This window comes from Oenanthe melanoleuca, chromosome 27, assembly GCF_029582105.1.
Source record: "Oenanthe melanoleuca isolate GR-GAL-2019-014 chromosome 27, OMel1.0, whole genome shotgun sequence".
Taxonomy (NCBI): domain Eukaryota; kingdom Metazoa; phylum Chordata; class Aves; order Passeriformes; family Muscicapidae; genus Oenanthe; species Oenanthe melanoleuca.
The window spans coordinates 853,752-869,103 of NC_079360.1; the positions used below are offsets into that span (position 1 = coordinate 853,752).

At 68.8% G+C, this 15,352-nt stretch overlaps 2 protein-coding genes across 6 annotated transcripts; one reads left to right on the forward strand and one right to left on the reverse strand.

Annotated features, from left to right (window-relative positions):
* Positions 1-201: 201 nt before the first annotated feature.
* Positions 202-7,934, forward strand: FAM171A2 (family with sequence similarity 171 member A2). Its single transcript, XM_056512054.1, is given in 11 exon segments — positions 202-364; positions 2,895-3,122; positions 3,891-3,983; positions 4,128-4,286; positions 4,373-4,549; positions 4,652-4,768; positions 5,052-5,178; positions 5,690-5,929; positions 5,931-6,135; positions 6,138-6,961; positions 7,643-7,934. Coding segments are annotated over 11 exon segments (2,334 nt in total). The 5' UTR covers positions 202-255; the 3' UTR covers positions 7,698-7,934.
* A 43-nt stretch (positions 7,935-7,977) lies between these two features.
* Positions 7,978-14,096, reverse strand: GRN (granulin precursor). 5 transcript variants are annotated; one of them, XM_056512057.1, is made up of 13 exons: positions 14,042-14,096; positions 12,331-12,434; positions 12,186-12,257; positions 12,005-12,089; positions 11,822-11,925; positions 11,592-11,739; positions 11,413-11,519; positions 10,691-10,805; positions 10,515-10,612; positions 9,721-9,963; positions 8,783-9,025; positions 8,226-8,489; positions 7,978-8,152 (listed from the first exon to the last, which is right to left on the reverse strand). In XM_056512057.1, exons 2-13 carry the CDS (start codon positions 12,418-12,420, stop codon positions 8,054-8,056), a joined length of 1,668 nt encoding a protein of 555 aa, XP_056368032.1. In that variant the 5' UTR covers positions 12,421-12,434; positions 14,042-14,096; the 3' UTR covers positions 7,978-8,053. The 5 variants fall into 5 exon arrangements, with proteins under 5 accessions (XP_056368032.1, XP_056368034.1, XP_056368031.1 ...); XM_056512059.1 differs by having other exon boundaries at positions 13,964-14,096; XM_056512056.1 differs by lacking the exon at positions 14,042-14,096 and adding an exon at positions 13,868-13,941.
* Between the last annotated feature and the right edge of the window lie 1,256 nt (positions 14,097-15,352).

The following is a 15,352-nucleotide window of genomic DNA, read 5'->3' on the forward strand; positions in this document are numbered from 1 at the left end:
GGCGGTGGGTCCCGGCTCTCGGGGCACTGCAGGGGGCGGTGCCGGAGGTCTGGGGCGGTGCCGGGGGTGAGGGGGTTGGTCTGGGGGTCTCGGGGCGGTGCCGGGGGTGGTCCCGGTGCCGGGGCGGTGCCGCTCCGGGGGTGGGCACTGGGCGGCCGTGCCCGGCGGCTCCGGCAGGTGGAGCCCGGTCCCCGCGGCGGGCGGGCGGACGGGCCGGGCGGGCCGGGCATGGCGGGGTAACGGCGCGGAGCCACCATGCGGCCCCGCCGCCTCCTGCCGCCGCTGCCGCCGCTGCCGGTGCTGCTGCTGCTGGCGGCCGCGGGCGGGCGGCGGGCGCGGGGCGCGGCGGAGCCGGGAGCGCACGGTGAGAGCGGCCTTTGTGTGCGGGGCGGGGGGCGCCGCCGGCAACACCCCCGCCGCCCTCCCCGCCCGATCCCCGCGCCTGCATCCCCCCGACATCCCTGGGCTCCCAACCCCTGCTCCTCACCACCCCAGCCCGACCAACGCCCCCACTCCCCCATACCCGCCCGATCCCCGCACCGACATCTCCCCGACATCCTTTGAACCCCATCGCCCCCCCGGGCACCATCCCCTGATCGATCCCAACACCGGCCCCCCCATCCCTGCCCGGCCCCGGCCCCGACATCCCCCCGGCATCCCTTGGCTCCGGCACCCCCTCAGCAGCACCGACCCCCTCCCGATCCCCGCTCCGACACTCCCCGGCACCCCCCGGCCCCCACACCCCCATCCCCGCCCGCCCCCTCCCCGAATCCCCACGATCCAAAAACCCCCATCCCCTCCCGGCCCCCTCAGCTCCGACACCCCCATCCTTGCCCACCCGCCCCCCGTCCCTTCCCCTTGTCCATCCTCTGTCCATCTCCGGCTCTGTCTGTCCGGCCGCACCCCCTGTCTGTCTGTCTGTCTGTCTCTCTCCCCCTCCCCGGGCGGTTCTGGCCGCAGGCGGGCAGAGGGTAATGGGTGGGGGGCCTGGGCAGTGCCAGGGGGTACAGCTGGTTGGGTGGGGGTCACGGACAGAGCCTGGGGGGCATGAGAAGGTGGGGGTGGTCCCAGATCTTGCGGTACAGGATGGTGGGGGGTCCCGGGCAGCGCCAAGGATTCGTAGTGGTGGGTGGGCGTCACAAACCGGGGGGTGAAGGAAATTGGGTGTGGATCGTGGACAGAGCTTGGGGTGCAGGAGCGTGTGTGGGGGTCCTGAGCAGAACCAGAGGGTGTCTGATGGTGGGTGGAGGTCCCAGGTCAGGGGGTGCATGATGGTGGGTGGGCAGGGGGGTCCTGAGCAGCACCTGGGGGAGCAGGATGGTGGAGGATGCATCCGGCAGGCAGGGTGGGCCTGTAACCCCCTCCTGCACCCCAAACCCTCCTGGCAGAGCCCCTGTGCCAGGGTGAGGCGTGCCCCGGAGTCAGAGGGGGGCTGTGGGGTGAGAGGGGGCCCGCGGCCCGTCCTGTCTGTGCTGGCTCAGGTCTCCCGCCGGCGTCACCCCTGCCCGGGGTGACAGACATGACAGGGCTCCTCACTGCCACCCCCGCCTCCTGGCACCCTGGGGTCACACTGGGAGGCACTGGGGAGCCAGCGAGCCTCGCGGAGGCCGTGCCACCCTCTTGGGACCCTCTGGTGATGGTGGGGGGACAGAGAGTGGGGACGGGGACAGCCATGCCTGTGCCCCCGCGCTGGGGGTGACACCGTGGCCCCCCTCCCCGGCGGACACGGGGGCTGGTGCCAGCTGTCCCCCGGCAGCTGCGGGTGGCCGGCGTGCGGCCGCGGGGACATCGCTGTGTGCCGGCTGTCCCCGCCATGCGGGGGGACACCCCCAGCCTCTCCATTCCTGAAACCCGCCCCCCCGCCCCTTTGCATCACTGGAGCAGCTGCTGCGAATTTCCCCCCCTCGCCCATTGCCACATCTGGGCCGCATCTGGGCGGGTCGGGCGGGTGCCGGGTGGGGCGGGGGGGGTTCCGGGGGGCCGGAGCTGCGGGGAGCCGGGCGGGAGCCCCGGGGCGCGGGATGAAGGAGGTCGTTGCCGGGGTGACGGCGGCGGAGCCGGGACCGCTGCCAAGGGCTGCGGATCATGCGCAGGATGGCGCTGGCTCGGGGGGGCCGGGGGCACACGGGGGTTTAGGGTCCCCCCTCCCTCGAGCCGGGCCCCGCAGCGGGGATCGCCGGGGGGATCCCTCCCTCTGCTGCTGGGGTCGAGACCCCCTGACCTTGGGACAGATGTGAGCGGCACCCTGGGGGTGGCCCCTGGTGGGGAGTTGGGAGTGACGTGACTGGGTGCACCCACCCGGTGGACATGGCGCCCTGGGGACAGGAGCACCCTCGAGGGGCGCTGGGTGGGCACAGCAGTGATGCTCACATCACCTCAGGACAGTGCCTGCTGCTTGCTGCCTGCTGGGGAGCACCTGTGACCACCTGGGTTGTGGCTGTGACCTGCTGGGAATGGCGGGCACTGGGATGGGCCCCCCCACCTGCTGGGATGATGCCCATGGCTTTCTGGGATGGCGCCTGTGACCTGTCAGGGTGGGTTCCACCATCCTGTTTGGATGGTGACAGTAATCCACTGGGACAGGTCACACCACCTGCTGGGGTGGTGACCATCACCCGCCAGAATGGTGGCTGTGGTAGTGACCATGACACCCCTGGGATGTTGCCCATGACCCCCTGAGATGGTGGCCATGAACCACTGGCACGGTGGCCGTGCCTGCTGGGATGGTGTGTGTGACCCCCGGGTTGTGTCCCACCACCTGCTGGGCTGGTGGCTGTGCCCGCTGGCTTGGTGCTGTGACTCCCGAGGTGTGTCCCGCCCTGTCCCCTGTGCCGGTGCTGCTGCGGGGGTGCCGTGCCCGTGCCCACGCCGGTGTCCCCGCCGTGTCCCCGCAGAGGTGCTGCTGCGGGTGCAGGTGTTTGAGAGTGGGACGCTGGCCCCGCTGGCGCAGGCAGCCCTGGACGTGTTCGGCGCCCGCAGCGCGCTGGCGGCCGGGACCACCGACCACACGGGCACCGGGGTGCTGCCCGTGCCCTACCGCCTGGGCTCCTGGCTGCTCGTCACCGCCGCTCGCCGCGGATACGTCACCGCCTCCGTCCCCTGGCGAGTCACCAAACTGCCGCGTGAGTCACCGGGACCCCCAGCCTGGGGGGGACCCCTGTGCCTTCCTGGGTGGCTCCGCTTGGGGGTCCCCAGTCTCTTACTGGGGCTTCTGAGTCTGACTGGGGGGCACAATCCCTTCCTGAGGGTCTGTGTGTGATTGGAGGTCCTGAATTCCTAATGGGCGGGCTCCCAGCCCTGGTATGGGGTCCTTGGTCCCTACTGGGACCCCCTTACAGGGGACCCCTAAAAAGTTTCAGTGTAGTGGTCCCTTACAGAGGGGTGTTTGGGAGGGGTCTGGCCCCTTTTGGGGAGGGACAACCGTTTCCTGGTGGCCCCCAAGTTCCCCCATCCCATCCCATCCCATCCCATCCCATCCCATCCCATCCCATCCCATCCCAGGGCAGGGAAGCTGGGGGAGGGACCACCTTGGGGGAGCGGCCCACATGGGAGCACTCAGCTGGGGAGGTGGGATTGGGGTACAGGGATTGTGGGGTACGGGACAGGGATGGGGGTTGGGGGGATGTGGGGGACTGCGATGAACTGATACATGGACAGGGATGGAGGGCGCATGGACGGGGTTGTGGAGGGGGTGCCCTCACCCTACCCACTGCCTGCCCCCAGCTGTTCCTCCTGTCCCTGTCCCCAAATGCAGCTCACCCCTTGCTGTCTCCCCCTTCCCCATCCCCTCTGCAGACCCCATCTCCCACCTCTCCCCATCAGTCCCCCCAAGCCCGGGAGGAGTGTGTATGTATTTTGGGGTCCCACGTCACCCCCTCTTCCCCTTGCAGTCTACGCCTCCATCAGCCTCTACCTGCTCCCAGAGCGCCCGGCCACGCTCATCCTCTACGAGGACCTGGTCCAGATCCTCCTGGGATCCCCAGGTGAGGCACGGGGATGGCAGTGGGTGACAGCGCCAGCCCCCCTGGGTGCTGCCACCCACCTTGTGCCCCCCAGCTGAGCCACGGGGTTGGAGTTGGGTGGCACCACCAGCCCCCCCAGGTGCTGCCACCGCCGTGTCCCCGCAGGTGGCCGTGGGCAGCCGTGGGCGCAGTTCCCACGGCGGGCAGCCCGCCTGCCCCGCAGCTCCACCTACAGCCAGCTGGCCGCGTCCCTCACCGCCGCCTCCGGCCCCAGCCTGGCCCGCGCCTTCCCCGCCTTCCTCGGGGTCGAGCAGGACGGCAGCGGTACGGGGGACACCGGGGACTTGGGGAGTGGGGGGCACCACTACATGTGACCCCCCTTAGGGACGTCCCCGTGCTTGTCCCCGCAGCCAATGGCACGTGGCTGGAGCTGGCGCCGGTGGCGGCTGTCAGCGTTCACCTGTTCACCGGGAACGGGACCGAGGTGCCGCTGGCCGGCCCCGTCCACCTGTCCGTCCCTTTGGCCCCCGATGCCGCAGCCCTGGTGGCCACCAGTGTGCCAGCCTGGAGGTTTGAGCCCAAGAGTGGTGAGTGCGGGCTGGGGGTGGCAGAGGGGGACACAGCTCCTGCTGGGGGGTGCTGGGGGGTGTGATGAGTTTGAGGGGTCTCAGCCCGGTGTGTCCCCACAGGGCTGTGGGTCCGTAACGGGACGGGGCTGATCCGAAAGGAAGGCCGGCAGCTCTACTGGACATTCGTCTCCTCCCAGCTGGGATATTGGGCAGCAGCTCTGCCCTCCCCCAGCACAGGTAAGGTGACACCTGTGGGTGTCCTCCCAGCCTGTGTCCCTTGGCTCTGGGGCCAGCCTGGCTGCTGCTCTCCAGCACCCCTGTCCCAGGGCTGGGACCACTCTGGGGTGCTCCTGGTGGGGAGGGGGCTCTGATCCCAGTGTCCCCAGGGCTGTCTGAGGCTGGGGATGCCCCCTGGGGTGCTCTGGGGGGGGGTCCCTTTGCCCCTCTGTCCCAGGGCTCTCCAGGGGCAGCCTCACAGGGTACTCTTGGGGGGCTCCCCCTCTGACCCTGTTGTCCCCAGGGCTGGTGGCCATGGCAGCAGGTGTGACAGACATCACTACCTACCACACCATCTTCCTCCTCACCATCCTCGGTGCCCTGGCCCTGCTCGTCCTCATCCTCCTCTGCCTTCTCATCTACTACTGCAGGTCAGCACCGGCTGTGTCCTGACCGCGGTGGTGGGTGGGAACAGAACCTGATATTCCATGTGGGAATGGGGGTCAGCACCTGTAACCCCTGGGTGCCCCATAGCTGGGGGGGACATTTCCTGGCACCGTGTAACTGGTTATGGGGAGGGGGCAGCATCCTCCTGGTACCCCTGGGTGGTCCATATCTGGCTTTGGGAAGGGGGGCACCACCTATGGCACCCCCAAGTGCCCTAGACCTGACTATAGGAAGGGGTGCCACCTTCCTGGCACCCTTGAGTGCCCTGAGTGACTTGGAGGAGTCACTGCCCCTTGGAACCCCAAATGCCCTATAGTTGTCTATGGGGAGGGGGTGCCTGTGGCACCTCTGGGTGCTCTTTAGCTGGATTTGGGAGCCAGACACCAATCTCCAGAACCCCTGGGTGCCCCATAGCCCCCTCCTCTAGTTCCTTCCGTCAGGCGAGGGAGGGGGGACAGGGGGACCCCCGGCCCCACGTGCCCCGTCTCCCCGCAGGCGGCGGTGCCTGAAGCCGCGGGCGCAGCACCGCAAGCTGCCGCTGCCGGGGCCGCTGGACGCGGCGCGCCGGGACCAGGCCACCTCGGTGTCCCAGCTGGACCTCCTGTGCGGGGGCAGCCACCTGGAGACCGCCTCCTCGGGGGGCGACACCGACCTGCCCACCCCCAGCCTGCCCCCCTCCACCCGCGAGCTGACCCCCGCCCGGCCGGACTTCTTCCAGCCGCCGGCCCCCGCCCCGCTCCGCGCCGGGCCCCGCGCCCCGGCCGCCACGCTGGCCCCGCGCCGCCGCCCGCCCCCGGCCCACGAGGACTACGGGCGCGCCGGGGAAGCCTTCGGCCTCCGGGCCGCCCGCTCGGTGGACGGGCTGCAGCCGCCCGACGAGCACCCCCGGGGCACCCCCGCCTTCCCGCCGCGGCCCCCCTCGCCCTCCTTCTCCCGGTACGGGGCGCAGCCGCCCGAGCACCCGCTGCCCGAGCCCCCCCCGCGCCCGCCCTCGCTGGCCCCCCCCGGGCCCCTGCTGCTCTGCGGGCCCCTGGACCGGGGCGGGGGGCCCGAGGATGTTTACCGGGGGGTGATGCCCACGCTCCTCATCCCCGCCCGCTACATGCGCCTGGCCCCCGGCGAGCCCGAGGGTCCCCCCGAAACCGATGGGGGACCCGGTTCGACGGCGGCGACGGCCGCGCCCCCGCCCCCCCCATCCTCCGGGCAGCCCTTCGAGGAGGGGGAAAACTGGGGCGGGGCCCGTGCCCCCCAGCCGGTGAGTGGCTCGGTGGCCATCCCGGTGCTGCTGGACGGGTCGGCGGTGGCCCAGCTCAACGGGGAGCTGCAGGCGCTGGCGGGGCAGCAGCTCCTGGAACTGGGGGGGCCGCCACCCCCGAGAGCCTGGTTCGTGTCCCTGGACGGGCGCTCCTCCCAGGTTCGGCATTCCTACATCGACCTGCAGGGCAGCGAGAGGGGCCCCGGCCCCGCGCCCCCTCCCCGCCTCCCCCGGGCCGCCGCAGGAGGGGAGGAGGACGGGGGGCCCCGGCCCCCGCTGCCCGCAGCGTCCCCCGAGGACAGCTCGCTGGCCCCCTTGCTGGAAGCGGGCAGCGGGGGGCGGCGAGGCGGGGGCAGCGGGCGCAGCAGCGCCAGCGAAGCCCCCCGAGACTCCCTGACCAGCCCCGAGGAGGAGGCGCTGGCCGAGGCGGGCGACGGGGGGGACGAGGGGGGCGACCGCAAGAGCCCCTGGCAGAAGCGGGAGGAGCGGCCTCTGATGGTCTTCAATGTCAAGTGAGTGCGGGGAGGGCGGTCCCCTGGTCCAGGGGTGGCGGGCAAGTCCCGGGGGGAGCTGAGATGGTGGGGACACCGCTGCCATCACCCGTCTCAGCCCACTACTGTCCTGCCCGGCCACTGTCTCCTCCCACCACCGTCCTCTGTCATCACTGTCCCACCGCTGTGCCATCCCACTGCCATCTCATCCCACTGCTGTCATCCCCCTCCCACCCTCCCTATCCTGACTGCCACTGTCCCATCTTACACTGTCATGCCATCACACCATCTTGTCTCGTCACTGCCCTTTCCCACCACCGTCCCAGCACATCACCATCCTCTCCTGCCACCACCGTGTCCCATCACTGTGCCACCCCACCACAATCCCATTCCACCACCATCTCATCCCACCGCCACAGTTCCTTTCTGTCATCAGCCCTTCACTCGTCTCACCCATTCCGGCCCCCGTTCCTTGCCCAGCCCCTCCCAGTGTCCTGCCAGGCCACACCCAGGCCACCCGTGTCCCCATCTGCCTGGAACCCCCACCCTATGCCACCAGGTTCTGCCACACGGGATCCTGCTGCCCCTGTCCCTTCTGTGTCCCTCCCCAACACCAACACCCACCTCCCTCTTTTGGGAGTGGGAACTGCTTGCTCCATGTTGCCCCAATCCTGAGCCATGTCCCCACTTGTGTCCCTGCAGGACAGGGGGGGCTGGCACTGCCCCCCGAGCCAGCGGTGCCTCCAAGCTGCCATAGGAGCCGGGGGGCTCCTGTTCCCCCACCCTCATCCCCCTTTGGATTTTAACTGTGTTTCTAAACGTTTTCTACGTGGTGAGGATGAAGAGGGGTCATTGGGGCCAGGCTGGCAGAGGGGGGGCCATGGGGACCCCCCCAGGGTGCCAGGCTGGGCAGGGAGCTGCTGCCTGCACCTGCCTGCACGTCCTGCCTGCTCCTTAGAGGCATTAATATATTAAACACACAAAATCCCCCCTGCCTCTGCCTCCTGCCTCAGTTTCCCCTAGCCAGGAGCCATGGATGGAGTTTCTCCTAGAAACCGTTTATTGGGGTGGTGGCACTCGGGGGTGGCAGGGGTGGTGGTGTCCCCAGTGACATCAGAGCAGGTCCCAGCGCTGGGGGCTGCAGCCCCAGCCCGCCCTGGTGCAGCGGGACCCCGCAGGGCAGCAGTGGCGGCCGTCAGAGCAGCAGGAGCCCTGCAGAGAAAGATGGAGTGAGGAGGGGGGGGTCACGCCATCCCTACCCCCACCCTGGTGTCCCCCCACTCACCTGGGCGAAGGGGCAGCACCCCCAGGAGCCTCCCCGGGCCTGGCAGCAGCGCTGGCCCCTGCGGCAGGAGCCGGCGGCACCGCAGGGCACGAGCCCCTCCGAGAGGGTGCCGGTGGCTCGCAGCGGGGCGGGGGGCGCCCGGCGGGGGGCTGGGGGGGTTGGCACCAGCGGGGTGGGTGCCAGCAGCTTCTCACAGCTCTCGGTGGCCACATTGCAGGTGTAGCCCCGGGGGCAGCAGTGCTGGTGGTCCCCGCAGCAAACGGCCTGAGGGACACACAGCATGGGGTCAGTGGGGGACATGGATGTCTGGGTGTCCCCAGCAGAGCCCCAGGGACTGTGTCAAACTCCATCTCCAGGTGCCCACAGAGCCTCCGTGAAGGTGTCCAGTGACAAATGTGGGAGTGTCCCATGTCCCTGCCCTCCCCAACCTTGCTTGTCCCCAAAGGGCCAACCCCACAGCCATGCTCTGTCCCAACCCCTCTCCATTCCATTCCCAAATCCTCATTCCCTGGGACAATACCCCACCCCAAAGACCCCAAACCCCAGGGACTCCACACCTGTTCGAGGGGGCAGCATCCCCAGGTGCCCAGGCTCAGCTGGCAGCACGTGCTCCCATCAGGACAGCTCGTCTTTTCATCACATTTGACATTCCCTGATGTCACCTGTCCCCCCCGGGGCAGTGCCGGGCTCTTGCGCACCCAGGGCCGGCGGGTGCCCCCCTCCTGCAGGCAGCTGCCCCCCTCGGGGTCACAGGTGTAGCCCTGGGGGCAGCAGTGCACGTGGTCGGGGCAGCAGACGGCCTGGGGGGCAAAGAGCAGGGGCTGAGCACAGGGGACCCCCAGCAACACAGCTGGGGACCTCCAGGGCATAAGTTCCCTCCTGCCTGTTCCTGCCCTCCCCTGTTCCGTGTCCCCCCTAGACCCAGCCTGGCTCCATCCTCACTTTGAGGGGGCAGATATGGGGCCCCACTCGTGCTGCTTCTGCCCCTCTGTGGGATGCAGAAATGTCCCTGAGCATCCTCATGTCCCTGAGCACGCCGGTGGCCTTGGGTGCCTTCATCACCTCCTGCCACTGGAGCCCCAAACTGGTCCCAGTTAGCAGAGGGGGTCTCACTGGGGTTGAGGGGCAGCAAAGGGGCCCTGTGTCCCATGGGAACAGGGGTTTGGAGCCTACCCTGTCCTTCCTGGAGGACAGGGGACATCTGCCCTCATCCTTCAAACAGCAAAGTAGGACACCTGGCCTTGTCTCTCCAGGAGAAAAGGAAACATTGGTCTTTGTCCCCTCAGGGGACAGAAGACCCCCTGTCCACAGGGCTGTTGAGGGGGACAGGTAGTGGCTGCACCCTGCTGAACATTCTCACATCCCCCAGTCGGGTGGTCCACTTGGGTCCCTTCAGCCATGTCCCCTCCTCCAAGGACACCCCAGGACCCCTCACTCCCATAGGTGCACCCCTGGGTCCCCCACCCCACATGGCCAGGAGCAGAGCCCCCCACACCTTCTCGAGGGGGCAGCACCCCCAGGTGCCCAGGCTCATCCGACAGCACGTGCTCCCATCAGGACAGCTCGTCTCTTCGTCACACATGACATTCCCTGATGTCACCTGTCCCCCCCGGGGCAGCGCCGGGCTCTTGCGCACCCAGGGCAGGCGGGTGCCCCCCTCCTGCAGGCAGCTGCCCCCCTCGGGGTCACAGGTGTAGCCCTGGGGGCAGCAGTGCACGCGGTCGGGGCAGCAGACGGCCTGGGGGGCAAAGAGGGGGGCTGAGCACAGGGGACCCCCCCAGGTCACAGGAGGGGGGACAATGTGTCCCCTCCTTCCCATTCCTGCCATCCCCATTCCCTACCCCTGCCCCAGCAGTGAGGAAGGGGGGATATGGGGACCCCCTAATCACTCTTGACCTTCCCCCTCAGGGGGACTTGGGAAGGTCCCTGAGCATCCTGGTGGCTTCAGTCCCTTCACTACCTCCCGCCACTGGAGCCCCAAATTGGTCCCAGTACAGGGGGTACAGGGGGTCTGACTGGTGACTCAGTGTCATCCCCACCCCTGTGGGACATCAGGGAATGGGAGCCCTCCTGGGGGACAGGGGACATCTCCCAGACCCAGAGGGGCATGGGGGACCCCCATAGTTTTCCCTCCCAAGGTAGAGAGGGGACATCAGACCTTGTCCAGGGTAAGTACAAGGAACCCCCACCCTTGTCCTTCTCAGTGGAACAAGACACAGCTGTCCTCATCCCACCCAGGAGGAAGGGGACATCTGCTTGTCCTGGGGGGCACAGCAGACCCCCCCATACCTGCTCAAGGGGGCAGCATCCCCAGGCCCCTGAGCTGAGCCGGCAGCACGTGTTCCCATCGGGACAGCTCGTCACCTCGTCACACTTGACATCACGAGCTGGGGACAGGGGACAGTTAGGGCTTGTGTCCCCTCCCTGGGACAGGACAGGGGTGGTTGCTCCCTGAGGGGTCTTACCTCGGGGCAGTGCTGCCAGGGGTGCAGAGCCCCTCAGGGAGGTGCAGGTGGAGTGGACCAGGTCACAGGTGGTGCCCTGGGGACAGCAGTGCTGCCCGTCACTGCAGCACACAGCCTGGGGGGAGACATGGCATGACAAGGAGGGTGCACAGCATAGGGGGCATGGTACAGAGGTGCCCTGGGGTCAGCAGTGCTGCCCATCATTGCAGGACATGGCCTGGTGGGGTGACAGGGTGTGCACAGCAAGAGGGGCATGGCATAGGGTGCCTGGGGTACAGTGCAAGGTGCCTGGTATGGGAGACATGGCACAGGGTGGGGTGTCCAGGGCCCAGTGTCCACCACAGGATACCCAGCAAGGTGTGTCTGGTGTGGGATGACTGGGACAGGGTGCCCAAAAGAGGGTGCACAATATCACTGTGGGGTGCTTGGAATTGGGATGTCCAGAATGGGCATGGACTGCATGGACTGCTATGGGTGAGTGGTGTGTGCTGGGGGTGTGGGGTGCTGTTTTGGAGTGCCCAGTGAAGGGTGGTTGGCTTGAGGTGCCAGGCACAGGCTGCCTTGGTTTGATGTGCCTGGTGGAGGATGGCCAGAGTTTGGGTGTCTGGCAAAGGGTGCTTGGTTTGGGGCGTTCAGTGAGGGGTGGCTGGTTTGGGGTGCTGGGAACAGGAGGTTTGGCAAAGCCGCCCGTCTGCAGTACCCAGGGCTGTGGCAGCACTCACGTTCTGCAGGGGACAGCAGCCGTACTGCGCTGGGGACAGCTGGCAGCAGGTCGCCCCGTCGGGACACGCCGAGCGGCCGTCGGGACACAGCACCTGGCGCAGCGCCGCTGAGGGGACACACGGTGTCACCGTGTCCCCTCCGAGGGCACAGCGAGCGCACCCCAGGGGACAGCCCTTACCTGGGGCGGGGGGCTGGCGCTTCCAGGCGGGGAAGGCTGTGCTCAGGGGGACGTCGGTGTCACCGCTGGGGGACACGCAGCGCCCGTGGGTCAGGTCGCAGATGGTGGCATGGGGACAGCAGTGCACTTTGTCAGCACAGCACGAGGCCTGTGGGTGCCAGCCGTGCTCGTCACAGCAGTGGCCGTGCCAGGCCCCGCCCTCAGTGTCCCCGTGTCCCCACACCCCGTACCTGGGGCATGGGGCAGCACCCCCAGGCGCCGCTGCTTGTCACACAGCATGTGGCATCATCAGGACACTCGGACTGGCCATCAGGACAGGGGACAGCACGGGGGGCTGTGGAGACAGGTGAGGCATCCCCGTGTCCATCCTGTCCCCTCGAGGCCCACCCCTGCCCCCACCCGTGTCCCCATACCCAGGTCTGTGACACAGGACTCCCCATCAGCGCCGCAGCGGGATCCTCGGGGGCAGCAGTGGTGGCCCCCAGCACAGGGGACACTCTGGGGAGAAAGAAGAGGGTGGGAGGGCAGGGGATCAGGGAATGGCCCCCAGATGACAGGGAGAGGGCAAAACTGAGGCACAGGGGAGGGGCTCACCTCTGGCAGCTGGCAGCTTGCGGGGCAGGATGAGCTGTCCTGGCACCCCATTGCACTGCGGGCAGGCACGGCCTGGGGGGGAACGGGGGTGGGTTATCATCCCCTGCTGAGGCCCCCCCGACCCCCCCAAACCCTGTGCACTCACCGGGGTGACAGGGCAGGGTCCCCCATGAGGACAGGGCAGCTGGGCCCCCACGCCGGCCAGGGCCACCCACAGCAGCAGGAGGGTCCTCATGGCTCTGGGCGCACCTGCAGGACCCCCAGCTTCAGTTCTTCTCGTGAGTGGGCCGGCAGCTCTGCCCCCCAAATCTCACTTCTTCTTTCAGCCATGTGTTGTGAAAGTCCCAGCCCCCCACTTTACCCAGCCCCTCACTTTACCCAGCTCCCTCGCCCCGGGGTGCTGGGGGGCACCTCAGGGTGCTGGGGGTCCCCCGCAGAACGCGGGGGGGATGCTGTGGTGTGCGGCACCCCAACCGCACCCCGATAACATCTCCCTGCGGCACCGGACGGGCCACCCCCTCCCCTCCCATCCCACTTCCACAATCACTTTCACTTCCCTTTCCCCGCTGCCGACACCTCCCGCCCGCCCCAGGGCTGTCACGGGGGGGGCTGTGTCCCATGGGGGGGGGCTGTGTCCCATGGGGGGGGCTGTGTCCCATGGGGGGGGGGCTGTGTCCCATGGGGGGGGGGCTGTGTCCCATGGAGGGCTGTGTCCCATGGGGGGCTGTGTCCCACGGGGGGGGCTGTGTCCCATGGGGGGGGCTGTGTTCTATGGGGGGGGGCTGTGTCCCACGGGGGGCTGTGTCCCACGGGGGGGGCTGTGTCCCATGGAGTGCTGTGTCCCATGGGGGGGGCTGTGTCCCATGGAGGGCTGTGTCCCATGGGGGGGGCTGTGTCCCATGGGGGGGGCTGTGTCCCATGGGGGGGGCTGTGTCCCATGGGGGGGGCTGTGTCCCATGGAGGGCTGTGTCCCATGGAGGGCTGTGTCCCATGGGGGGGGCTGTGTCCCAAGGTGGGGGCTGTGTCCCATGGGGGGGCTGTGTCCCATGGGGGGGGCTGTGTCCCACGGGGGGGGGCTGTGTCCCACGGGGGGCTGTGTCCCATGGGGGGGGCTGTGTCCCATGGGGGGGCTGTGTCCCATGGGGGGGGCTGTGTCCCATGGGGGGGCTGTGTCCCATGGGGGGGGCTCTGTCCCACGGGGGGGGGGGCTGTGTCCCAATGGGGGGCTGTGTCCCATGGAGGGGGCTGTGTCCCATGGGGGGGGCTGTGTCCCATGGGGGGGGCTGTGTCCCATGGAGCGCTGTGTCCCATGGGGGGCTGTGTCCCATGGGGGCCTCTGCTCCCCTCGCTGCCGGGACGGTTCGCGGGGACCCTGGTGTCACTGCACCCCCACCCCTGCGACCCCCCAGGGCAAGGCTCGGCTCTACCCCCTCATCCCCCAGCACCAGACCCGGCGTCCCCAGTGCTCCCAGTAGGAACTGGAATGCCTCTCAGTGGGGACGCCCAGGGCCTCCCAGTGTTCCCCCCCCACTCCCAACACCTCCCAGGGAATCCCAGTGCTTCCCATGACTCTCAGGATCTCCTAGTGGAACCCAGGACTCCCAGGTCCTCCCAGTTCCTCCCAATGTTCCCTGCACCTCCCAGTCGTCCGTACGACTCCCTCGTCCGTATCACTCCAGTACCTCCCAGTTCCTCCCGTGACTCCCAGTTCCTCCCGTGACTCCCAGTTCCTCCCGCGACTCCCAGTGCTCCCAGCACCTCCCAGTGGTTCCCAGTACCTCCCAGCTATGCCCGCGTCTCCCAGCGCTCCCAGTCCGTCGGAGTCACCCCGTGACCCCGGTGCTCCCAGTACCCACCAGCGCTCCCAGTTCCCTCGCCCGGTGCCCGCCACAAGCCCCGCCCCGTCCCGCTGCCCGCAAGCCCCACCCCCGTATCCCATTGGCCGGCCACAGCTCCCGCCGCGCCCCCATTGGCCAGCGCCGGGTTAGGGGCGGGGCCAACGGGGCCTCACACCGTCACGTGACAGGGGACCATGTGACCGCACCCCCTCACCCTCTCCCCCCGGGGCTTAGGGCGGTGCGAGCGGGGGCTCGGCCGGACACCGGGCCGGGATGGCTGGGACACACACACCCCAAACCCTCCTGACCGGGACACACACCCCCAAACCCTCCTGACCGGGACACACGGACCCCCAAACCCTCCTGACCGGGGTACACAGAGACCCCCAAACCCTCCTGACCGGGCGCACACAGACCTCCCCAGACCCTCCACCCGGGGCACACACACCCCCAGACCCCTCTGCCTGGGGCACACAGACTCCCCAAACACCCCTAAGCCGAGGCACACGGACCCCCCAAACCCCTCTAAACCGAGGCACACGGACCCCCCAAACCCCCCACCCCGGGGCACACGGAGCCCCCAGACCTCCCTGCCCAGGGCACTCGGATCCCCCAGACCCCCCAGCCCAGGGCCCACAGACCCCTCCAGACCCCCCTGCCCGGGGCACAGCTCCCCCTCCCCGAGGCCGGGACCCCTCTGCCTGCAGCCTCTGCCTGTGCGGCCCCGGACTCTGTCCCAGGGCACAGACCCCCCCACCCGGGTCACAGACCCTGCTGCCCGGGTCACAGAGCCCCACCCGGGTCACAGACCCCCCCACCCGGGTCACAGAGCCCCACCCGGGTCACAGAGCCCCACGCGGGTCACAGACCCCCCACCCGGGTCACAGAGCCCCACCCGGGTCACAGACGCCCCACCCGGGTCACAGGGCACCCCTCGATGCTGCTGAACCCTCCGGACCTCGCTCCCAGGGCAGGCAGCACTCCCAGACCGCCCCAGCCCCCAAAATCCTCCCCAACCCCCTCAAACTTCCAGCAGCCCTCACTGCCCCCTCCAATCCTCCCCAGTCTCCCCAACCCTCCCAAAACTCCAATCTTTGTCCCCCCAGTTCCCCCATCCTCCCTCCCAACGCCCACAAGTGCCCCTAAATCCTCTCCAAATCCCCTCCAACCCTCTACATCCCAAAGACCACTTCAGTCTCTCCAATCCTTCCCAAAACTTCCAACCTCCCTCTCCAAGCCTTTCCCCCTCCCACAAGCTCCCCTAAATCCCCTTCAATGCCAACTCCAAACCTCCCTCCACCTCCCCAAACCCCTCTTTCTACCGACCCC

What these genes read in the sequence shown, in the direction of transcription:
- GRN (XM_056512057.1), bottom strand. Translation starts at nt 12,420, where the DNA reads ATGAGGACCCTCCTGCTGCTGTGGGTGGCCCTGGCCGGCGTGGGGGCC. An exon ending in GATGCTGCCCCCTTGAGCAG is followed by an intron (nt 9,964 to 10,514) that starts GTATGGGGGGGT and finishes TTTGCCCCCCAG; the next exon opens with GCCGTCTGCTGCCCCGACCG. An exon ending in GGTGCTGCCCCCTCGAGAAG is followed by an intron (nt 9,026 to 9,720) that starts GTGTGGGGGGCT and finishes TTTGCCCCCCAG; the next exon opens with GCCGTCTGCTGCCCCGACCA.